The 25,618-nt window shown below is 36.3% G+C and overlaps 2 protein-coding genes across 2 annotated transcripts in view; both read left to right on the forward strand.

Moving 5' to 3' along the window:
* Nucleotides 1-25,336, forward strand: LOC127451136 (ras-related protein Rab-5C-like). Its single transcript, XM_051715582.1, has 6 exons — nucleotides 1-132; nucleotides 12,874-13,218; nucleotides 17,851-18,002; nucleotides 21,947-22,069; nucleotides 22,156-22,249; nucleotides 23,829-25,336. Exons 2-6 carry the CDS (start codon nucleotides 13,050-13,052, stop codon nucleotides 23,954-23,956), a joined length of 666 nt encoding a protein of 221 aa, XP_051571542.1. The 5' UTR covers nucleotides 1-132; nucleotides 12,874-13,049; the 3' UTR covers nucleotides 23,957-25,336.
* dhx58 (DEXH (Asp-Glu-X-His) box polypeptide 58) overlaps nucleotides 1-25,618 on the forward strand; it is a 61,501-nt gene that overhangs the window by 2,377 nt on the left and 33,506 nt on the right. The gene's annotated exons all lie outside the window — the stretch shown is intronic.

Below are 25,618 nucleotides of genomic sequence, written 5' to 3' on the forward strand. Positions count from 1 at the left end.
CCTCAAAGCGGAAGTGAAGGCCAAGGCCAGTTGACAGGAGAAGCTTCAGACGGCTGGAAGGGAATTTGCACTCAGCCTGTCACACAAAGATTTGAGAGAGAAAAAGAAAGCCAGCCGTGCTCACGTTTGAAGGTAACCGTTGTCTAATTTAGGTATTGATGTGATGATTATTGCTACATGTTCGGTTGACGTTGGTACTGATCCAGAAGAACTGACAGGACAGTTAGCCGATGCTCATGACGCTCCTGTGCGATGCTGAGCCGCTCCTCTGGATCTTTTCTTGGACTACGTTATAACGAAATAATGTCTGTCCATCTGTCTATCTATCTGTCTGTCTGTCTGTCTGTCTGTCTATCTATCTATCTAGTTTACGAATCATGTGACCAAAATTCACTCTTGTACATGTACATGTGAGTACAATTGCGAAGGCTTATGTTTGTGTACGCATAGCGAAAGTATTTGTGTATGTGTACTGTACGGGTGTGTGTGTGTGTGTGTGTGTGTGTGTGTGTGTGTGTGTGTGTGTGTGTGTGTGTGTGTCAGCGAGCTTCTGCTTTCGGGTATTTGATCAGCTCCCCGATCAGCAGCTCTGAAGTTTTATCAACAGTAGTGCTACCTTGTTTTCATTGCTTTTTTAAACTGACTTCTGTGATGCAGCCGTCATGCGTCCCTCTATGATGTCGCAAAGCGCCGATTGTGTTACGATAAGATCAGCGTTACTTCTCCAAACATGCTGCTACATGTTGTTGTTGTTTTTTTTAATCGCTTTCAAAAACTTTTTGGAAGCCCTGCCCGTTTTTGGCAGTGTCGCAGGAACGCTGTCTTTCAGTTGAATGCCTGTGGTCAGATATCAGAAGTGAAAGACATCGGGCTTCATGAGGAAGTCAATATTTGGCTGCGTGGATCTCGGTCTTGGCCGCAGCCCAGATATATATATATAAAAAATGACCAGCCTAATTTTTTCATTTAGTGTCAACTAGAGATGTTATTTTCTATATGTAAAAAAAAGAAAGAGAGAGAGAGAGAGAGAGAGAGATAATACACAAACGCTCTTGGATGTCAAAGGTTAGTCGCTATGCAATTATTGTAATGACTTAGAAGAGTCGAGAAAGAAAACGGCGCGCCTGTGTGATCTGACGAGACTTGATTGAAAGGTCAGCTTGATGAGTCATCATCACAGAAGATAGCACAAATACATTGATGTGTGAACATAAAGTTGTTTGGTTAGGAATGGCAAAGTTTTAAATGCTTTCATTTTCCTAGTTATTTTATTAACTAAATATGTACAAGAGTCATACAGGTTTATAGGGTCAAGGCATAATTGTATTCAATTTAAGAGCTATTAACAATGAATACCCAAGTTAAAATAGTCAGGTGAAGAAACTAAACTAGTAATAGAGCAGATTATCTCTATTGTCTGTCATGTGATGTTCTTTTTGTTTATAACCCATGAGTTAAAAAAATGTTATTGTCAGTGCTGAATGTTAACCTTTGATACGGTGGTGGTTTTAAACACACTTCTACCTATTCACTGTCTTGTACAATGCAAATTAAACCTTTGTTCAGAGACATGATGCACAGATGACTACTAAAAACCTGCATTACTTAGAGCTGATTTAAAGCTTAATAATCGTATTGTCTCTGAGTGATAGAATGTAGTGAGTAGGGCTGAATATTGATATAGATTTCCCGATTCAATTACGATTCACAAGCTCTCGATTTGATTCAGTATCGATTCATATGGATATATTTCAGTTAAAATGTCCCTTTTGCTTACATATTATAGAAATTATTTTCCAGATAATGCTGTTAATTATGCAGGGGACCTTCTAACTAGGTACATTAAGAAAATAGTAATTTGAACAATTATATTTTATTAGTTTTTCATCATTTTGGTCACATTTTGGCTTTTAAAAATAAACAAATCCATGTATTCAATCAATAAATATGATAATATATTGCATATTACTTTTTGTTACATGTTTATTGTTTAATAGCATAATCTGTTCTATTTACAGGTATTTACACTGATTTGTTGAACACTTGTTAAAAACCGGTACTGTCTGAATTTCTGTAAATGAGTGCACGTAAACGAGAGAGACTCGAACGGCTTTATCTCATCTGTCCTAAGCGTGATTAGAATTAAATGTTTATTTTTTTGTTGTTTTTGATCAACAACTGACTGTAGAGAACAGAGAGGGTATTTAAAGAGACATTTTTCAATGACAGATGGGTTGCGTGGATCTCTTCTTTGGACAAACACACATTAATTAAATAAAAATTAATTAAAAAAAAGTCTTAAATCTTTCATCAAAAAGTAGTTAATAACTTGCTTCGTTTCTAAAACGACTTTACTTTTCCATTGAGTCTGTTGGTGTTTACTTTGAAGCTTTTAGGAAATAGATATTCAGCTCTGGAAAATATTAAGAGACCACTGCAAAATTATCAGTTTCTCTGGATGTACTATTTATATGTATGTGTTTGAGTAAAATGAACATTTTTGTTTTATTCTATAAACTACTGACATAATTTCTTCCAAATTCCAAATAAAAGTATTATCATTTAGAGCATTTATTTGCAGAAAATGACCACTGGTCAAATAACAAAAAATATGCCACGTTTTCAGACCTGGAATAATGCAAAGAAACCAAGTTCATATTCATTTTTAAACAACACAATACTAATATTATAACTTACGAAGTGTTCAGAAATCAATATCTGGTGGATAATGCAAAGAAACCAAGTTCATATCCCATTGAAAACCTCTAGAATGTGATCAAGAGGAAGACGGATGGCCACAAGCCAACAAACAACTACTTGAATTTTTGCACCAGGAGTGGCATAAAGTCACCCAACAGCAATGTGAAAGACTGGTAGAGAGCATAAGACAAATGAAAGCTGTGATTGAAAATCAGGGTTATTCCACCAGATATTGATTTCTGAACACTTCCTAAGTTATAATATTAGTATTGTGTTGTTTAAAAATGAATATTAACTTGAATATTAAAATTGTCATCATTTACTCACCTAATGTTGTTAAGGTTTCTATGTTAAGGAGAATGTTAGCCTTAGTCACAATTAGGGCTGAAACGATTAGTCGACGTTATTGACAACTTCGATAAAAAAAAATTGCAGACAAAAATCTTCGTTGTCGAATAGTCGTTTGATCTCATTTAATGTAACATGAGATCACATTAAACTCTAATGATAACGTGCGAGAGCAGCACTGTAGTTTGCGCCTGACTGAGGAGGGAAAGAATTACACAGCTCACAGTCCAGATGCACTCCAAAACTTCCAAACAGCTTCAGGTGATGTAGATCGCAAAGTATAAGGGAATTATAATGCAAAAATACCAAATAAGGAAATACAGAAGCACTCTCGTTGTGGAATGAGTGGAGATGGAGCTGCCGGACCGCTGAAGCAAAACTTGCATGTCGAGCATCTTTAAAGGTAACACTCTGGTGTTACATCTTAAATGCAGTTATATTTAATGCGTTATAGCTTTATTAAAGTTCAAATAATACGGAAGCAGATCGTGTAAATAACTACAAACTCCAAAACTGGCATTTCTCTGTGTGGTCAGCGCCTCTTCTATGAGTTGCGCGAATGTCCCGATCTAAGGGGGAAAGATTGAAACTGCACCCGGCTGATGCAAACTCTGTCGCGGGGACTCTCGTCCCTCAAGCGTTCACGCTTAACCGTGCGTTCAGACCAGAGGAGGCAAGAGCGTCAAAATTCGCTCTGGCTGCCCTGCCAACAACGCTATCGAAGATTCGTGGACGCTCCGACATAGTTGAAATAGGTGGCAACGTTTGTTCGGAATGCTTGGTTTTGTGAACTATATTTAAAGGAGCCGCAAAACATCCAGACATGTCGACTGGTATCTTTTTGCCGACCTGTCACAAGTAGCGTATATCCTCATGAAATCTTTTAAATGTGAAAGAAATTGATCGATGGCAGAAAGTAATTAAATATAAAAAGACAAATGCTGATGGTATAAATGTGTTACCGATTGATCTGGCAGCACGGTTTTGCATGCTATGGCGCCAAAATTAGCATGCAATATATTATATATATAATATTATATAAACCATAATATCCACTTTATCAACTCACCTGGCACACCAACAATTTCAGACACCTTTGTCCATGCATCGTTTTTTTTTATTTATATCCCTGTAAGCAAACAGGGACAGATCATATATTACGGGAAAACCCGCCACAGCAATAATTAGTTTCTCCTCCATTTTGTCTTTGGAACTATTGTTTGGTGGGAACCAAAGTTTACACTGTTGTGTTCTCAAGACTTCGCTAGAGCGGAGCACTTCTATATTCCAATAGAATGCCGCCGAACCGCATCAAAGCTCATTGCCATAATGTTGCCCATACTTGAACTTTCCTCCAACGCCCACAACGCTCAAGACGCGCCGGCCACGGATGCGCTGCTTGTCGTCGCCGAGAGTTGCTGGCTGCCATAGAAAATGAATGACTTCCGGTCGATTTGACGCTCTCGACGCCTCTGGTCTGAACGTACCATTATGCAGCTAGATTATAACGTGATGGCACGTGACTTATTGATTCATAATAAATGTCAAAGTGCATTTCTTATCGTGAAGAAAATTGGCAATACACCGCTTTATTAATAAGAGAGAGTTTGTTTTTGTGAGTTAAAGATGGATTGAAGTGAACAGAAAGGTGAGAGGGTAGTCTTCGCCCCATTATACACCGCAACATAATACGTTTTTGATTTGTTTTATTTTGGCTTGTTTTACAATATAAATATCTAAAACTCCTTTAAAACAATGTAAAGCAGCTATTCTGCAGACGAAAAACTGTTATCTGAGAATGTTGAATATAATATTAAAAATACAAATATTTTAAAATCTAAAAATCCTTTAAAAAAGATTAATTCACCTAAGTAGTATATACGATATTTAGACTTGCTTTTGAGAATAGATCTTGAATGTAAGTATATTTTTTCTTTACTGCACTCACAGAAGTATAACCAAGTGATATATTTATATACAAAATCCACTTATATTTAAGATACATTCTCCGAAATCAATTCTGTTGCTTCTCAAGTAAATGTATCTTGTTTTAAGGATTTTTAGACAATTTTAAATGGAAAACAAGACAAAAACATTTGATAACAATAGGATTTTTTGCATTGAATTTCTTTACTGAATTAAACTTAGTATTTTTCCCCTTTAATTCAGTGAATGTCATTTAGAGGTGTTTTTTAAAAAGATGATAAAAAAAAACATCTTTATTGTAAGCACGTTTAATACAGCCTTTTAAGTTGGGGCACAAGCTGAATAGTCGGTTAAGAGCTAATAATCGTTAGATTAATCGATTATCAACCCTAGTCACAATTTACTTTCATTGTATGTAAAAAAAAAAAAAAAAGATCCAATAAAAGTGAATGATGAATACTGTTGGTTTACATTCTGCCTAACATGTCCTTTTGTGTTCCACGTAAGAAAGAAATTCACATGGGTTTCCATGAGGAACAGCATGAGGGTGAGTGAATAATCCCTTTCATGTAAGTGGAATATGATTCAACTGAACATAAAACACATTTGTTTGCAGAAGGGATATGAAAATTTTTGTCCGAAACTGATTTTAACAACAAAAGCTATGGGCCGTTACAGATATTTTGCCACTTACCTTATTTTGTCATCAGGTCACTTTTTTTTACTTGGGAACCAGAGGTACTTTTTTTTTTTTTTACTGTTCTAACAAGAAGTAACTTTTATTGAACATAGATCAGATATGTTGAACACATTTTAAAGAGAGCCACTATAAAAGATAAATAGAAGATTGAAAGATAACAATATATATATATATTTATATAAAAAAATAACATTATGATAACATGATGATTGAAATGAAAAAAGGTTATTTTGTACTTCTAAAACAATTTTGCATTCCTGTTTTTGCATTTCAAAACAACAAAACACATTTTACCTGTATGTCCTGTATATAATGGAACATTAAACATTCATACTATGCATGTGTTGGGCAATTCCATGGAAATGTCAACCACAAAGTTGTAACCAAAGGAACAAAACCCCCTATTAAAATTCTGTTATATAGTAATAAAATGGATAATGCTGTCCAGACCGCTCTGAATGCAGACCGTATTTTCACAGGGTTTCTGCGGATCCTTAAAGTCTTAAAGTCTTCAATTCAGTTTTCCAAAATTTAAGGTCATAAAAAGTCTTAAATATTTTAAATGATACAACAAAAGTCTTAATTTTTATTTAAAGAGGTCTTAAAATTGGGTGCGGAAAGACAGGAATCATGAAATGAACTACTGTGATTATCAAACTTCAAAAGAATATGATTTAATTAAATAAATGCATGTGCTGCGTCCTTCAAAGTGAAAACGTGGCACTGTTGTATTTTCTCCAAGCACGCGGGGGGCTTGTGAGTGTTTTCGGCTGTTGCAGAGCAGTTCACAATCATTAAGCCATATCGGAAATTTATTACAAGCGATTACTAAAGATCAGCTGTTCATGATGGTGTAGTGTTGATGAAATATGGCAATGTTTACTTTTTAAGTGTTTATATTGTAATACATTGTAGATTATTGTAGGAGTGCACATTTTATAACCCTTTATTTGTTCGAATGAGCAGCTGAAAGCAGTGAAGCGCAAACATGTCAAAATAAGAGTCCCCGGTGTATTTCAAAGTTAAAGTGCCTTTAAAGTTCCACGCTATGAATCAAATCCACCCACAAACCCAACCATAAAGTGCTTTTGGAATTTAATTCAGTTGTAGCCTCTGTCTGGCCCTCCCCATCACATGAAGAAAGACTAAGAACATTTAATATAGGCTACCAATTTTAAAAATCTTTTGGCAGATTAACTTACTTTCAACACATTATCGAATCAGCACAATCCAATATCGGTCGATCTCTAATTTTTATCTATTTATATAATGGTACATAAACCAATTTTAGTGTTTTTTATTTTTTATTTTTATTTTTTATGTGGAAAACATGTCTTGAGTATTTTAAACTTAAATATATCCTACTCTGTTTTACTGATAAACAATGTTAAGGCCATGTTGAATGTGTGACTGCCTGTTTAAGTAAGAGTCTGTGATACATGATTTATTTTGAGATTGTGTTGGTTTGTTTTGGTATGGGGATACGGTATTCATTTTATTTCTTCAGGTCTTGAAAAAGGTCTTAAAAAGTTTTAAATTTGATTTTAAAAACTGCAGCAACCCTGTTTCAAATGCAGCCCTTTAAGGTTTAGTAATCGCGCGAGGCCATATTGCAATTTAATCTTAATTCAATCAATCATGCAGCATTAATGGATATCAAACCAATGTCTCAAGTCAAAGTCTGCTGGTTTAAAAGCATTTGAGATGGTTTCCCTCATCATGTAGCCTATTGGTAAATGTTGCTTTCACAACTGGCGCGTCCGTTTATAGCATTTTTTCTGCAGTAATGTTAGAAAGAGGAAGAATAAAAATTAAATTTTACTTGTTCTTAGGAGTGTCAACCCTTCTACATATTGTGGCTATCATTATTTCTCAATTATTTCTTGTGCATTTTGAATTCTTAGAGGTTTTACAAAGTGTTTTACTAACTAATTATAAATGAATCATCAGTTTATCATATCAGCGTTTTTATGCTTGTAACCGATATGCCGATGGTTTTAATTTGGTCAATAATTGGTCAATAAATATTGGCAGCCGATACATCGGTGCATTCCTAGTTTACAGCTTTCTTGCTGTGGCTGTCACTGCAGGTGAGCAAACAAGAACAGAATATTCTTTCATCTCCTTGTTCTGCTCTGGAGAGCTTCTCCCGGCATGTCTTATAACAGCTTGAGGATTAGTATGTCAGTAAGTAGGCTGTTTTTGTGTTACTTTCTATTAAAACTATAAAATAAAACATTTCTTTCCTCATTAGATTTTAATGGCCTAAGCCATTCATTGCTCATTTGACTGATGACTCGTACTGAGGGTGGCTTGCCAATTGAGGGTTTCATGAGAAACTAGAGTGTGATCAAGGTTATTTCCACAATCAAATATTCAAATTTTTTAATTTATGAGAATGACTGTTATGACTGGACACACATAGTAATGTTTCTGACCACCGGGCTTTGTGGAGACATGTTTAAGTGGAAAAGTACAAACCACCCACTGTGTCTGAACTAAAATGTTCAAATTAATGCTCCCCAGAGAATGAAGTGACTCTAATAAGCAGGAACAATTAAAGCACAAAGTGGATTAGCTACTTAAATGATCATTTGACTAAACAAGCAATCAATCAGAGAGATGAAAAAGAAGACATTGTCTGGTGGAAAGCATACACGTAAACATAATTATGATCCGCTATGAGTTGCTTTTTGTTTTAAGATGCACATAATAGCATCTGTTAAGTTGTATTATTAATGAGAGCAGCTGTTGACTGAGTCAGTTCAACCTTCTAGGCCTCGGGCAGGGTGTGTCGTTATCTATATGTTTGCTTTGGAAAATGACCATGACTTCATAGATAGACAGTCTTCTGTAACAGTTATACTCCCTCTCAGTCTTTGGTTAAATGCTCAGGCCAGTTGCAGACTTATATTGGAGATGCATGCAATTTCCTTCCAGCTGCACAGCATTTACTATTTCTACTCATACTGAGGAAACCCCCACTCCCAGTAAATGACGTTTGATGGGGGTAGGGATATTATTCAGGCTCCAGCTTGTGTTCATGAAAACCTTTTCTGATGGACTTATTATATCTATTAAGAGGAAATGAGCCACAATCACTGGAATGCTGTTGACAGCGATTCAGAAAGACACATGTAGGCAAATATGTCAGAATGATGGCCTGCCCAAAGATAACGGGATGTTAATCTTGTGGTGCTAATTCCGATAGTAATAGATTAGATGGGTCTGGCAGTGCTAGCCAAGATGCCAGGAAATTACAGCAGTGTTTTGTAGGGCACTTCTTTGAAAATTCACCTCTGATGTGATCTGGTTTGCTCACTGGGTTTCAGAACAGAGTAGCATTACTTTGCACTGAATAAAGTGAGCTTCTTGTTTAAAGAATGAGCTGAAAGAGTCTATAAAATCCCCTATAAATACAACAGCAATGTTTTGTTATGACGTAGAGTAGAGCCCCAGATATCTTTTTTATTTTTTTTGCCGTTTATGTGCCAATCTGTGTCCAGCTGCTTACAATATGCTCAGTCCTTTGTTAACAGCCCTGTTAAGAAGCAGTTAAGAAAAGCATATGAATATCATATTAATATTTCATAAACATGCGCTCTCCTTCCCCATCCACTTTCTGGCACAATCATTCCCATAGTTTGATCCATTGTTGGCCTCATTGCGAGAATTACTCTCTTGTGTGGCTTGGCACACAATTTTGCACAAGTTTTACCATGCTTGTTGGGTTTCTGGTTAGTTTTTACTAGGGCTGCAACTAACAATTATTTTGATAATCGATTCATCTATTAGAACGATTATTCGACTATTCAGCAACTATTGCAACAATTAATCATTAGATTTTAACTGATTATTCAGCTTGTGTCTATTCTACATGACATTCACTGGATAAGGGGGGGGTACTTTTAAGTTTAATTCAGTAAAGAAATTCACTGCAAAAAATCCTATTGTTATCAAATGTTTTTGTCTTGTTTTCCATTTAAAATTGTCTAAAAATCCTTAAAACAAGATACATTTAACTTGAGAAGCAACATATAAGATGTTAAGAATTGATTTCGGAGAATGTATCTTAAATATAAGTGTATTTTGTGTATAAATATATCACTTGGTTATACTTCTGCCAGTGCAGTAAAGACAAAATATACTTGTATTCAAGATCTATTCTCTAAAAGCAAGTCTAAATATCTTATATTGTGTTTTTGTAAAGAATTTAGATATTTTAAAATATTTGTATTTTTTAAATATTATATTCAACATTCTCAGATAACAGTTTTTCTTCTGCAGTATAGCTGCTAAAGAAAATGTATGTTGTTTTAAAGGAGTTTTAGATATTTATATTGGAAAACAAGCCAAAACAACAAACTTATTTTGTTGCAGTGTATAATGGGGCGAAGACTACCCTCTCTCACCTTTCTGTTCACTTCAATCCATCTTTAACTCACAAAAAAACAAACTCTCTCATATTAATAAAGCTGCATATTGCCACTTTTCTTCACGATAAGTAATGCACAGTAACATATATTATGATTCAATAAGTCGTGAGCCATCACGTTATAATCTAGCTGCATTAAGTGTGCGCTCGAGGGATGAGCATCACCGTGACAGAGTTTGCCTCGGCCGGGTGCAGTTTCAATCTCTTCCCCCTTAGATCAGGACATTCGCACAACTCATAGAAGAGGCGCTGACCGCAGAGAGAAATGCCAGTTTCAGAATTTGGAGTTATTTACATGATCTGCTTCCGTATTATTTGAACTTTAATAAAGCTATAACACATTAATTATAACTGCATTAAAGATGTAACGCCGGGGTGTTTCCTTTAAAGAGCTTCGGCTCTGCTTATTCCACAATGAGAGTGCTTCTGTATTTACTTATTTTGTATTTTTGCATTATAATTCCCTTATACTTTGCGATCTACATCACCTGAAGCTGTTTGGAAAGTTTAGAGTGCATCTGGACTGTGAGTTGTGTAATTCTTCCTCTCCTCAATCAGGCGTGAACAGAGTTTAATGTGATCTCGTTACATTAAATGAGATCAAACGACTATTCGACAATGAACATTTTTGTGGACAATTTGTTGTTGTCGATAACGTTGACTAATTGTTTCAGCCCTAGTTTTTACCACTTTTTGGTGTATTGAATGACATGGGAAAGATATTGTTTGCAGAAATTATTTGTGTGCGAGTGTGTGAGAGACAGTGATTCTAAACCTCAGTCACATGCTTTGGATTAGACTGAACCTCAAGTCCTGATGCTGGCAGCAATGTCATCTGCCCTATGATTACTTTTACTTCTTTGATTAGTCTTTTCTTGTGTTTCTTAACCCTGTAAATCATGACATATGAAAGATTTGTCAGAATATTCTAATTTAACATTAGGCTTTAAAGGTCATTATCCTCCTGAGGCCCAGCAATTAATTTTTGTGTGGGATTTTTTTATTTAAGTTTTTCTTAGCCCATACATGCTACAGTAGTAAATCTTGGGGTATTATCAGAGGACTCCCAGAGCTTTTCAGAGATACCAAATGTTTGAGAGTTTGGCCATGACAACTTCCTCTCGTTGGTCTATAAATATGGTTTGAAATGTATCACAGTTCAGTTCAGCACATCAAATAAAATATGAATGAAATATTCTTTTTTTCAATAAACAATTTTTATCATATACATTTTATGCACCAAACACTATAATCCCATTTAAAAAGGGAAATTGTAAAACTTTTTTTGCTGGGTCTCAGAAACTTGTGTTAAGATGACACCATTATAGCTTGTAATGTAAAATATTCCTGGTTCCTCTTATTGCTTCCTTATGCTGAACACAAACAAAGATATTTTTAAGGATTATGTTCTTGTCTATTCAATGTAAGTCAATGGGGGTCCAAAACTTTCGAGATCCAAAAAGGACAAAGTCAGCATAAAAATAATCCATATGATTTGATTGCTTTAATTCTTGTCTTCTGAAGTGATGCGATCGCTTTTGGTGAAAAACAGACCAACATGTAAGTCCTTATTCACTATGCGTTTGTATTCCGCAATAGAAAGAAGTCATACGAGTTTGAAACAGCATCTCTTTAATACTTGATATTTCTCCCCCTGAGAATATCCGTCTGTATGTCCATCCGCTCCTGCTGCAGTAGAACAAAATCTGTCTCTAACAAGCAGAAATAACGACCTCAGTGTTAGTTCTTTCTTTTTAGTGTCTTTTTGTAATAATCACACTCATGCTCACGTAACCTCACGTTTGTTTTCTCAGAAGTGTCAGAACCATAAATCTTCTCTTTGTATTTGACCTTAGAGACTCCACAGAAATCTCTCAAACTAAACTTAACAATGAAATAGTTTTAGACAAAAATAAGTGTGTTAAGAGTTGAAGAGTTTTTCCCTCCTGCATTTTTTTATTTATCTGAAAGTATAACAAACAGGTGACACCATAGTCTTTTTTTCCACAGTGTGGTTCGCCCCAAGCAGAGCTAAATGTGGGTTTGTGCGTCACGCCGATAAATACAAATAAAAAAATTAAAAAAACGCAGGTCCCGACCTGTTTTCAGCATCTTATCAGTTGATATGGTGCAGATAATTCAGGATCACTGCTAAGTACAGGTTATTTGGGAACAGTGGTGTAGCCAAGGGTGGGCCCAGGCCCACCCAAATTAGACCTAGGACAAGCCCAGAATATTAGAGATTATTCTTTGACTTCAGATATATATTTATAAAATAGTTTTTAAAAATGCATAAATTCTGATTTCTGAAAATGTGAAAGAACTGTTGTTGTTAAGGAAAATTTGGTTAAAAACAAACTTGGCCTATCCATTTTTATTGAGGCCCACACAAAAGTAATTTCCTGGCTACGCCCTTGTTTGGGAATTAGGTTAGTGTACATGTGACATGATCGCATATGTTTTCTTATATTGATGCTTTCACCAGTAATTGCTGCAGAGTGTGGGCACTATCTGTAAATAGTATGTTTAGATGTAGGTGGCTGGTAATGGTTAATGTGGTGGAATGGTGTGTTTCAAAGACGCGTTTGTGTTTCAACCCCCCCCCCCCCACACACACACTCGTTAGTTCCCTAATGACCTGTAATAACTTTGTCCTTTCGTCCCATCACTGTGAGAGCATCTTAGGCCAGCGTTTTATTTATGTCCAGTTATATCTGTTCAGATTGTTTTTTGTTGATCAACTTTTTTTCCTCTTTTTCTTTAGGTTTGTTCATCCTATACAGGCCAGCTCTCCATCTTTTTCTCTCCCTTTCTCAGCCTGATTCTCTCTTTCTCCTCTCCTCGCCCCTGTCCTCCTCTGAGCTCCATTGATCCTGGTTCAGGACCCCTTTCCCTCTCCGATCAAACCAGCCCTCTTTTCTCCTCTGTCCGGCCTGTCACATGGCGGGGCGAGGTGGACCAGCGCGGACCAATGGTGCCGCCCCCGTCGGGAACAAAATCTGCCAGTTTAAACTGGTCCTACTTGGAGAGTCGGCCGTGGGCAAGTCCAGCCTGGTGCTGCGCTTCGTCAAGGGTCAGTTCCACGAGTACCAGGAGAGCACAATTGGAGGTGAGCAAGTGCATGAGTGTGTTTGTGATAGCTTGTGTAGTATTTAATAACTTAACCCACACCGACACTTAACCTGCATTTAATAGTCAATAACTTAACCCGCACCTATTCTCGACAAAATGAATAATGACAGTATGTGGAGATAAGCCAATCATCGTTTACAAAGGTCGTTTACATGTAAGGATGTCCTGATACCAATACTGGTATAGAAATCGGGTCCGATACCGCGATCATTTACTCGTGCTCGTAAAAATGCTTCGACACCAAAAACCGATACCATCTGACATACGACTGTCATTACATAAACATTCAGCGCACTAATTAAAATCACTTATGTTGTAGTGAGATTGTTTTACCGCAAAAGCTACAATTTAAGGAGATAATTATATCGTTTGCATATGCTGCGTGCTTCAAATGTGAGCGCTTGTGAGCAGGTGTTGTGCAAACAGAAAGTCACAAAGTGCTCATACCTTTTAGAGCACCTTGACACATACATGTAAAACACCATCATGAGCATCACATGCTCTGTTTGTACCAGATGACAGTGAACGGAGCGCAAATTCACCTGTAGCGCGAGGCACATACGGAGTACATACTTATTTAATTAAATAGCAGCCTTTTGCAGTTTGATAATCACTGAGTCACATAGCGACCGGCTTTTCTGGACTGAAAAGCTACCGCCAATTGCCTACACAACACTTCAAAATAAAAGTTCAATTTAAATGGAAAAAAAAGTATGTGTGGCCTCTGGAGGGTGAATTGTTGGCAATTCTAAGTATTCACAAATGTAAATTTTAAGACATGCTGTTATGTTTGTTTTTTAAAATTTGTAAGAATTACACATGTATTAAGTTGCCCATTTCTAGAGTCATTACGGTAGTAATTCTGACTCGCTGCACTGTGAGCATGGAGAGGATAAAGAGACTGCAAACGGGTATAAAAACAAATTAAACAACAAATAAACATGCATATACAAGTATACGTGATGTAACGTGAGTCGTGACAATCAGACGTTGTGTTGAGTGATAGAGACTGTTTAAGCGATCATGAACGCTTTTAGCTTATCTCTCTTCAACATGAGCACTCTCTGTGTCAATCAAACATGCGGCTCTCCGTGTGATCTCAATATCTCATCAGTCAATCATCTCAGCGCTATTCTGTGAGGATCTCAATTTAAATCAGATTAATGTTGGTCACATTACCACTAATCACAGCAATAACATTTGAACATAACTGCACCGCGTCTTCACGCATTTGCTTAATAATTAGTGATTAGTGTTACAGCAAAACGTGAAAGACAGTAAACAAATCATAGATATTAATGATTTCTCACTGGAGCAGTTTTAGAGCTTATAATGGATATATTTTTCTTTTTATTGAACACATCTCTGCTGTGTGTGATGCTCTCATGGTTTTTACTGCTTAGCAGTATGTCACAGTGACCATTTGATATTGACAACAGAACTATTCATAACTGTTTCAAAACAAATAAATGTTAGCAATTCACAATTAATGTAATTTTAATGTAATTTTGGTAACTTTATAAAAAGGTTCCATTCGTTAACATTCATTAATGCATTAGGTATCATGAACAAACAATGAACAATATATTTTTACAGCCTTTAGTAATTACAGTTGTGCTCAAAAGTTTGCATACCCTGGCAGAAATTGTGAAATTTTGGCATTGATTTTGAAAATATGACTGATCATGCAAAAAAAACTGTCTTTTTAAGGATAGTGATCATATGAAGCCATTTATACTTGTTATAGACACACAAGGTGACATACACAGGTTTAAATGGCAATTAAAGGTTAATTTCCCATACCTGTGGCTTTTAAAATTGCAATTAGTGTCTGTGTATAAATAGTCAATGAGATTGTTAGCTCTCACGTGGATGCACTGAGCAGGCTAGATACTGAGCCATGGGGAGCAGAAAAGAACTGTCAAAAGACCTGCGTAACAAGGTAATGGAACTTTATAGAGATGGAAAAGGATCTAAAAAGATATCCAAAGCCTTGAAAATGCCAGTCAGTACTGTTCAATCACTTATTAAGAAGTGGAAAATTCAGGGATCTCTTGATACCAAGCCAAGGTCAGATAGACCAAGAAAGATTTCAGCCACAACTGCCAGAAGAAAAACCCACAGGTAACCTCAGGAGAAATACAGGCTACTCTGGAAAAAGACGGTGTGGTTGTTTCAAGGAGCACAATACGACAATACTTGAACAAAAATTAGCTGCATGGTCGAGTTGCCAGAAAGAAGCCTTTACTACGCCGTTGCCACAAAAAAGCCCGGTTACAATATGCCCGACAACACCTCGACACGCCTCGCAGCTTCTGGCACACTGTAATTTGGAGTGACGAGACAAAATAGAGCTTTATGGTCACAACCATAAGGGCTATGTTTGGAGAGGGGTCAACAAGGACTATAGTGAAGAGAATACCATCCCCACTGTGAAGCATGGTGGTGGCTCACTGGTGTTTTGGGGGTGTGTGAGCTCTAAAGGCACGGGGAATCTTCTGAAAATTGATGGCAAGATGAATGCAGCATTTTATCAGAAAATACTGGCAGACAATTTGCATTCTTCGGTATCGGTATCGGCCGATCTTAGTGTTAAAAAATTGGAGTTTGGTATCAGCCTCAAATTTCCTGATCGGTGCACCACTAATATTTAAGCAATATCTCACATCTGTGATGCTCTGTTATGCGGCACTTTATTTGACAAAATATAACTCCAATGCTGTATTTTGGATTGTGCTGTCTGTATAAAAGCACTTCATTTAATACAAATAATTCAATATTTTGTAAAGAATTGTTAATTTTTATGTTTCATTTGATTAAAGTTTTAATGAATTCATTTATTTAAACACCATTTTGATGATAAATTGAAATCTATTGATATGGAGTTCAGGAAAAAAAAAAAAAAGGTATCAGCAAATACCAAAAAAGTATCAGTACTTATACTAGTTCTCACAAAAATGGTATCGGGACATCCCTATTTACATTTAGAAGTCTGAAAGGTACAGTAACAACAATGGCCAAAAAGAGAGGGTAGAAAATGGTAATGTAAAATTAATTTTGAGGATTTTTGTATAAAGAAAAATAACATTTATAAGTGGATTTCAGGGGAAAAAATTAAATTATAAAAAAGTGTTAGAATATGGGCCCTGTAAAAGGTATAGGGTATTTATATCATATTTTATAACTAATTTGATTATCCTTTCTCCTGTCAATTAGAGTTTAGCACTCTCAGCTCTTTATAATACATTTTACTATTTTTAAATGTATTCCACATATTTTCCTCCAAAAATAAGTGCAGAAATTGTTAAATGTCTCAAGATTCAGTATGGGCCTATTTATAACACAACACAAGCAGTAATGAGATTGTGTAGAACATAGTCAAGGTATAGACAAACCCACAGTATGTGTGTGCTTTATCTGTTTTTTTTTGTTTTGTTTTTTTAAAAGGAGTGTGCCAGATCAGAGGCAGAAAATCTGGTTCTTACTCCGTAATCACCTGACAGCCACATGAGTTTTACTGGTGTATAAAACAGACACATGCTGACGCACTCATCAGTTCTTATAAACAAACACGTGCACATGGTTGCTCAACTCTGTGCTTGCTGACATAACCACAGATATAAGTGCTACTGATTTTTATAGTATTTCTAGCTATAGCTCCTTAAGATGGATTTAGAATTGCATGAACAAAGAGAGCAGAGAGGAAGCAGTTTGGTGTCTAGTAGGAAAGGGAAACTATCAACAATGGTATTTCCTGAGTGTGTGTGCGTGTGTTTAGTGTGTCCCATCAGTGTTTCAGGGGATACTTTAGTGAATTCGGTTTTGAACACTGTCATATATTCCATCAGAGCTGAGGTTTAAGTTTAGCAGGGATTTATTTATTCAGAGATTGTAGAATAAAATCAGACAGGAGGAAAGAAAAATGCTGGGTGGGACATTTGGTAGAGGCAGGATTCCAAATGCTTACACAGGGCTGTTAATAAGGAAATCCTCAGCACTTTTTTGTTCTTGTGGGTTTTTTTTTCCACCTTCAATGCCATCATCCTGTCCTCAATGAGCAGGTCAAAGGTTACAGCGCTCAGTGCACTGAAAAAATGTATGTGAGCTACAAATATGTGACCACTGGCATCTGACTCAGCACAAAGTTTTATGTTCAAGGGATTAGAAATTGCATGGTCTTTTTTTTTTTTTTTTTTTGCTTTTCTCACACTTCCTTTGTCTGTATACTACCAAGTTTTTACATTTTCTGAAGAAAATGTTGGAGGTGCTTGCCTGTTCAAAACTGGACGCAATGACGCTAGGGTGTTTTGGGTGGTTGCCAAGGCATTATGCAGTTGCAAAGGTGTTCTGAGTGGTTGTTGACGCTTACTGGCCCAAGTCATAAAGAACCCACTCTGCAAATCTGTATATTCTGGTTTCTATATTGAATGGCTCGGGTGACTCCTTTAATACTAGTCTGTGGGATTTGTTTGTCTACCTGGGGAGACCTTGTAACGGATACTAAAATTTTGGCATCGTGACTACCTTCCTGCCTAATTATTATGCTTTTATTATATGTTTCTAATGGCATCGTGTCATAAATATTTCTTTGTTTTTTTTTCCCTTCTAGCTGCATTCCTCACACAGACAGTCTGCCTGGATGATACAACAGTAAAGTTTGAAATTTGGGACACAGCCGGACAGGAGCGATACCACAGCCTGGCCCCTATGTACTACAGAGGAGCCCAGGCGGCCATTGTCGTTTACGACATTACTAACACAGTAAGAACATGTGCTCATTACTTCAGTCAGCACACCCAAATCAAAACTTTAAAATCGAAAGTTGCAGCTGGTATCTTGTACATCCAGTCATTCACCAGATGAGGGTTACATGGCACCTCAGGTGCAATGTGACTTTTGCCAGCAGTGCATTGGCTTGAACACACCCATACACGCACATGCTAATAAAGGCTGGCATGACAGCTCTGTGCTCAGCTGAAGGGGAAGGTCTGAATAATAAGGTTTCACCTGACTGACTGTTCAAGTTAATTATTATTATGTAGGATGCAGTCAGACCTTTTGTTCAAAGTCAAGCAACAATAATCACAGTGCCTACTGTATGTGTTTCCTGAAGGCCGTCTTAAATTTCAGAACCACTGCTGTGTTAAATAGATTGACACTTAAGGCATACAAAAAACATATGAATGTTATTGAATTAGATTACAAAATATCAAACCAAGTGGCATTGGCAAACATATGATGCCAGATGTTTTCTCAAGCTTCTTAAAGGGATAGTTCACCCAAAATTGAAAATTCTCTCATCATTTACAGTTGAAGTCAGAAGTTTACATACACCTTTGCTAAATACATTTAAACTCAGTTTTTCACAATTCCTGACATTTAATCGTAGAAAACATTCCCTGTCTTAGGTCAGTTAGGATCACTATTTTAAGAATGTGAAATGTCAGAATAATAGTAGAGAATTATTTATTTCAGCTTTTATTTCTTTCATCATATTCCCAGTGGGTCAGAAGTTTACATACGCTTTGTTAGTATTTGGTAGCATTGCCTTCAAATTGTTTAACTTGGGTTAGACTTTTTAGGTAGCCTTCCACAAGCTTCTCACAATAAGTTGCTGGAAATTTGGCCCATTCCTCAGTGTAACTGAGTCAGGTTTGTAGGCCTCCTTGCTCGCAGGGTTGGGGAGTAACGGAATACATGTAACGGGATTACATAGTTAAAATACAAAATATAAGTAACTGTATTCCACTACAGTTACAATTTAAATAATTGGTAATTAGAATACAGTTACATTCAAAAAGTATTTTGATTACTGAAGAGATTACTTTGCATTTTATTGTCATTTGTTTCATTTAATATTTAGTCCTTTCAGATGGAAAACATTTATACATATAAATGATGCAATCCAAAGTGCATTTGAACAGCGGTGAAACACTTTATTAAGATGTGTTACATTCAGACAGACAGAGAAGTAAGTTTGAAGTAAGTTTGGAGCAGAAGAAATGGAAATAAACCTTGTGTAAATTGTCAGCTTTACGCTAAACTAAAATGCTATTTCTAGCCATTTTACATGCACATGTTACCAGGCACGATCATATTATTTTATGAAGAAAATTCATGTTGGATCATAATTCATTTTTTCTAGTAAGATCTTTGATATTAGGGCAAAAATCGTATTCTTGATGATAATTTTTTGTATTGTTTTCCTGTAAAAATTTCAAAAAATCCTTAAAATAAGATCAATTTGATTTATCTTATTTTAGAAACAACACTGCATAAGATATTTAGGTTTTTCAGAGAATGTATTTTTAACATGTGTATTTTGTCTTACTGAACTGGCAGAGTTTTCATAGTAAAAACAAGTTAAAAAATCTGGCGGTGCTGAAGAAGTAATCCAAAGTATTTAGAATACGATACTGACCTTGAGAAATCTAACAGAATACGTTACAAATGACATTTTAAAGCATATATTCTGTAATCTGTAATGGAATACATTTAAAAAGTAACCCTCCCAACCCTGCTTGCTCGTACACGCTTTTTCAGTTCTGCCCACAAATCAGATTGAGGTCAGGGCTTTGTGATGGCCACTCCGGTACCTTGACTTTGTTGTCCTTAAACCATTTTGCCACAACTTTGGAGGTATGCTTGCGGTCATTGTCCATTTGGAAGACCCATTTGCGACCAAGCTTTAACTTCATGGCTGATGTCTTGAGATTTTGCTTCAATATATCCACATAATTTTCCTTCATGATGCCATCTATTTTGTGAAGTGCACCAGTCCCTTCTGCAGCAAAGCACCCTCACAACATGATGCTGCCACCCCCATTCTTCACGGTTGGGATGGTGTTCTTCACTTGCAAGCCATACCCTTTTACCTCCAACATAACGATGGTCATTATGGCCAAACAGTTAAATTTTTGTTTCATTAGACCGGAGGACATTTCTCCAAAAAGTAAGATCTTTGTCCTCATGTGCACTTACAATCTTTAGTCTGGCTTTTTTATGGTGGTTTTGGAGCTGTGGCTTCTTCCTTGCTGAGCACCCTTTCAGGTTATTTCAATATTGGACTCGTTTTACTGTGGATATAGATACTTGTCTACCTGTTTCCTCCAGCATCTTCACAAGGTCCTTTGCTGTTGTTCTGGGATTGATTTGCACTTTTTGCACCAAACTGTGTTCATTTCTAATAGACCAAATGCATCTCCTTCCTGAGTGGTATGATGGCTGCGTGGTCCCATGGTGTTTATACTTGCGTACTATTGTTTGTACAGATGAGCGTGGTCCCTTCAGGCATTTGAAAATTACTCCCAAGCATGAACCAGACTTGTGGAGGTCCACAATTTTTTTTTTTTCTGAGGTCTTGGCTGATTTCTTTTGATTTTTCCATGATGTCAAGCTAAGAAGCACTGAGTTTGAAGGTAGGCCTTAAAATACATCCACAGATACACCTCCAATTCAGTGCACCTCCTATCAGAAGCTAATTGGCTAATTGTCTATAGGCTTGACATCATTTTCTGGAATTTTCCAAGCTGCTTAATGGCACAGTTAACTTGGTGTATGTAAACTTCTGACCCACTGGAATTGTGATTTAGTCAATTAAAAGTTAAACAATCTGTCTGTAAACAATTGTAGATGTCCTAAAAGACTTGCCAAAACTATAGTTTGCTAATATTAAATCTGTGGAGTGGTTATAAAATGAGTTTTAATGAATACAACTTATGTGTGTGTAAACTTCTGACTTCAACTGTACTCACCCTCATTCCATCCCAGATGTGTATGACTTTCTTTCTTTTGAACACAAATGAAGATTTGTAGAAGAATATTTCAGCTCTGTAGGTCCTCACAATGCAAGTGAATGGGTACCAAACTTTTGAAGCTCCAATAGGACATAAAGGCAGCATAAAAGTAATCCATAAGACTCAGCCCTCAAGACTTAATCCATATTTTCAGAAGCTATATGATAGGTTAATATTTAAGTCCTTTTTTGCTATAAATGTCCACTTTCACTTTCACATTCTTCTTTTGTTTTTGGTGATTCATATTCTTCATGCATATTGCCATCTACTGGGCAGGGAGGAGAATTGATAGTAAAAATGGACTTTAATTAAATATTTATCTGTTTCTCACCCACACCTATCATATCGCTTCTGAAGATAAAGATTTAACCACTGGAGTCATATGGATTACATTTATGCTGCCTTTTTGTGCATTTTGGAGCTTCACAATTTTGGTATCCATTCACTTGCATTGTTAGGCCCTACAGAGCTGAAATATTCTTCTAAATATCTTTGGGTTCAGCAGAAGAAAGTCATACACATCTGGGATGGCATGAGGGTGAGTAAATGATGAGAGAATTTTAATTTTTGTGTGAACTATCCCTTTTTTGTCTTTCTTTTTTTTTTTTTTTGCCATTTTTGCAATTAACCAACTGGGCCCAAGGTCATTTATGATGTCAGTTTTAAAATGTACACAGGTGCAGAGTAACAGCAGCCAGCAGGTTTGATTCATCACATTTGCATGGACATTTTTTGAAGTTTGACGACCAGAAAATGTGTTTTTGTCATAATTTTGAACAGTCCATTTTTTTAATAATTTAAAACTTCATTTTTTTTTATTTTTTTTTTGTGAAATGCTTTTTCAAAAGTACTTTTATGTTGTGCTTTCTTCATTCAGATACTCAACTGTTTTATTTTCCCAAATCCCAGGACACATTCACTAGAGCAAAGAACTGGGTCAAGGAGCTGCAGCGTCAGGCAAGTCCAAATATCGTCATCGCTCTTGCCGGCAACAAGGCAGACCTGGCCAACAAGAGAGCCGTTGACTTTCAGGTATGTGCCTATTGTATGAACGTAAGAGAAGTCAAGTTTGTGGCTGCTTCTAAATGTTTTTAACACATCTGTATGCTTCCTTTTAGGAGGCACAGGCATACGCAGATGATAACAGCCTACTGTTTATGGAGATGTCTGCAAAGACTGCCATGAATGTGAATGAGATCTTCATGGCAATTGGTACTCACCTTTGCTGTTATTGATTCTTCTTTCTTAAAGTTGAAGCAAAACATGGAAACATGACACCAGTTTCACCTGCCGCCAAACGCTACACCCAGGGTTCTCATGGTCATGAAAAACCTGAAAATATCTGTGAATTAAGATTTGTTACTTACAGACCTCCTGTAAATAGGAGTTTTTTTATGCTCTCCTTTAAAATATTTAATCACCTCAATATTGCTCTTGGTTAGTGCTTGTATAGATTAGAACTTGTTTGCAATTTGTAGTGATGTCCGATTTGTGAGTGAATCCTTCTTTTGAGTAGGTTATTTTTAGTTATTTGTTTGAAATGGTTCACAAATTAATTCTGTGATTAATTGCGATTAATAATGGCACGTGGTACGTTAAAACAAGCATTAGAATATAATAATAAATATATTTACTTAACACTTTTTCTCAAAGAACTTGCAAGAAATTGATTAGTCATGATTTATTTTCATTATTTAAATATGTACATGTTAAAATGTTTAGTTTTTTTTGCTGATGGAGTTAATTAGACATATTTTTAAAGGTAAAAATATTTGAATCAAGTATATGTATACATGCCATAAAATCAGTGGACATGCTGTAATTTAAAAGTTCGGCAAAATCTTCAGCTGTTTTCCAGTAGACTTTTTAAATATCAAATGGCCAGAATAAATTCATATCAAGCTTTAGTGGTAAGATAAACTTTAGTATACATTGCCAATGCATTATTAGACACTATACATACAATATAAAACAAATTGAATGCTGAATTTTAATTTGCTTAAGTTTAAAATCTCAAAACTGTTATTTTTTTTCTGACTGATGTTCAGTCACTATCGTGCAAACGCTGGGTCTCGCTTTTGACACTGGTTCAGATGACTGTGAGCGAGCGTTTCTGGGTAATGTGAAGAGATTCGGCAGCTTGACGGTATCTGTCCTACACCACTGTGGCTCACCACTTGTAGGTGAAGTCTCCATTCTCTGTACAGTAAATCCGCTCCCGTGTTTATAATGCCCTGCACATGCGTCGGTGCAATGGACAAGTGTGCATTGCTCCATACAATCAGTTTCTGTGCTAGGATGTGCAGTCGAGTCGAGTGTGTAACTCCTGGAAATTTATATATGCCAATTTTAGCCACAGGAACTGTGGAAAAACATTAGTGATGATTCAGAACGTGAAAAAAAAAAAAAAAAAAAAAAAAAAAATGGATACTGCATTAATTGAGTTATTATTATTAATTTTTTAAACAGTCAGCTATTAATAACAGAAATTAAAGTGTTACATTTCCCAGCCCTAATTATAAGCTAATCAGTCTAAATCAAAGTGATCAAATAGAATTGTTTCCAGAAATCACAAATGACTGGAAAAGTAAAAAGGATTCATTGGTTAAAAAAAAGAAAAAGGGTGGAAACCTTGTGCACCTTGCTGCAGTTGATGTAATTTAGATTAAATGAAAAATTGATAGTTTATGAAGAATCTTCTGAAAAGTTATGCCAACCACTTTTGACTGTATTCTAAGATAATTTAATGTTTGCGTGATTTAATTTTTCTTCTCAAAATCTCTCTTGTTAGCCAAGAAGCTTCCGAAGAATGAACCACAGGGCGGGGCAGGGAGTGGCGGACGGGCTCGGGGAGGTGTTGACTTGCAGGAGGCAGCACCTCAAGGAAGAAGCAGCCAATGCTGTGGAGGCGGGAACTAACCACTGGACCAGTCAGCTGGCAGATGCACCCAAGGACTGATACAGACACACAAACACAGTATGAACCCATAGTGTGAGATCCATTCACTTATTACCCAGCTCTAAACTATGGCCAGCTAGACTGTAACATACAGGCCAGCAGTTTCTGCTTCAGAACTGGAAAAGTGGCCCATCGATACCCTTGTAAATCAACACATTAATCATTCAACCAGTTATACCTCCTAACAGTACATGCACACATGCAAATAGATATACACACACAGAAGCTACGATGTGTCTGCTAGTTATGATTTCAAAGTCAGTTGATTTGTCTTGTTTAGAGTTTTGACTACAAAAAGCAACATTATGGAACAAGGAGAAAAATGTGATCACTTCTTACCAATCATACTTAAACAAAAGCTTTGGTAGTCTCTTTTCATCAAGAAGTTGTAACTACTGCTGGTGGGGAAAATAAGTCTTCTCTCCCTTGTACAGTATTTCCTTATCTTCTCATTTGCTCTTGTTTGTATGAAAAATTCAGTGGTGAGGCAACTATTTAAACTTGCTCTCCCTTTTAGTGGATGCATACTGCCAGTATTGAGTTACACCTCATCTTCTGTTCTCCTTGATCACATCCCTTCTTTCTTAAGCAACTATGTTTGATGGAGAGGGGGACAAATTAGGAAACGAGAGGACAGGCTATTTTCCATCAGTGTCCAGCTCTTCTGTAGATTCTGTATTATTTCTTTTGTATTAGTCACTCTGACATCCAATACTCCAGCACAAATTAATTCAGTGTATGATTTGATAGGCTAGACTTCTTTCTAATCATTTACATGTATCTACTTGTATATCTATAGTGCATTAACAGGTGGTTAAACTCCATTGTTTTTTTTTCTTTGCATTAATGAAACAAAACATTAAATCATTCAGACAAGGATTAAATACATATGAATGACAAAATCAGCCTCCTCTGACCAAATTCATAATTACTGATTTCTTTTCTTTTCCTGCGAATTAAGAACCCCAATCATTAGCTATTTCAATTCCACAGCTTTGTAAGAATTTACTTGTTTCTGATTTGCACTTCTTTTTTTTGTGTGTGTGCGCTTGGGGTCTCCTAAAGTGCACTGGGTCTTTCTTTGTCCTCTCTGACTACATGTCATTTTCTGTCAATATTTTTCTGTCTTATCCTTCCTGTTTTATGTCGAAGGATGTCTCATTTAAACAGGCATTTTCGGCATCAGTTGTGACCTAGTATAACAAATGTGAACAGTGACCCAGATGTCTCGGACAGCGTCTGACACGAGGGAGGCAAGGGACAAAAATAAATAAATGAAAAATAAAAAACTTAATAGAACTTGTAATTTTACCAATAAAGGAGGGGAAGGTATACATTCAGTTCATTGTGTTGTTATTTATAAATGTGCATCATATGTGTTAACCTACAGAATCATGCAGCTCTCAAGTGATTTGGAGGTGTCTTATCCCAGAGACTCATTTAATTTATGTATTTTTAAGTATGGTAAATACAGGTTGATAAATTGTCAATGAAACTATTTTTTAAAATATTATACAAGTAGCTATAGCCAAGGGTGTAGATTTGGCTTGAACATTGGTGGGGTTACAGTGAGAAGAATTTACATGTTTCCATTGATCATGGTAGATTCCCCCTGGAATATA

Source organism: Myxocyprinus asiaticus, chromosome 14 (genome assembly GCF_019703515.2).
Source record: "Myxocyprinus asiaticus isolate MX2 ecotype Aquarium Trade chromosome 14, UBuf_Myxa_2, whole genome shotgun sequence".
NCBI lineage: Eukaryota > Metazoa > Chordata > Actinopteri > Cypriniformes > Catostomidae > Myxocyprinus > Myxocyprinus asiaticus.

What these genes read in the sequence shown, in the direction of transcription:
- LOC127451136 (XM_051715582.1), top strand. Translation starts at nt 13,050, where the DNA reads ATGGCGGGGCGAGGTGGACCAGCGCGGACCAATGGTGCCGCCCCCGTC. An exon ending in CCAGGAGAGCACAATTGGAG is followed by an intron (nt 13,219 to 17,850) that starts GTGAGCAAGTGC and finishes TTTCCCTTCTAG; the next exon opens with CTGCATTCCTCACACAGACA. An exon ending in TGAGATCTTCATGGCAATTG is followed by an intron (nt 22,250 to 23,828) that starts GTACTCACCTTT and finishes CTCTCTTGTTAG; the next exon opens with CCAAGAAGCTTCCGAAGAAT.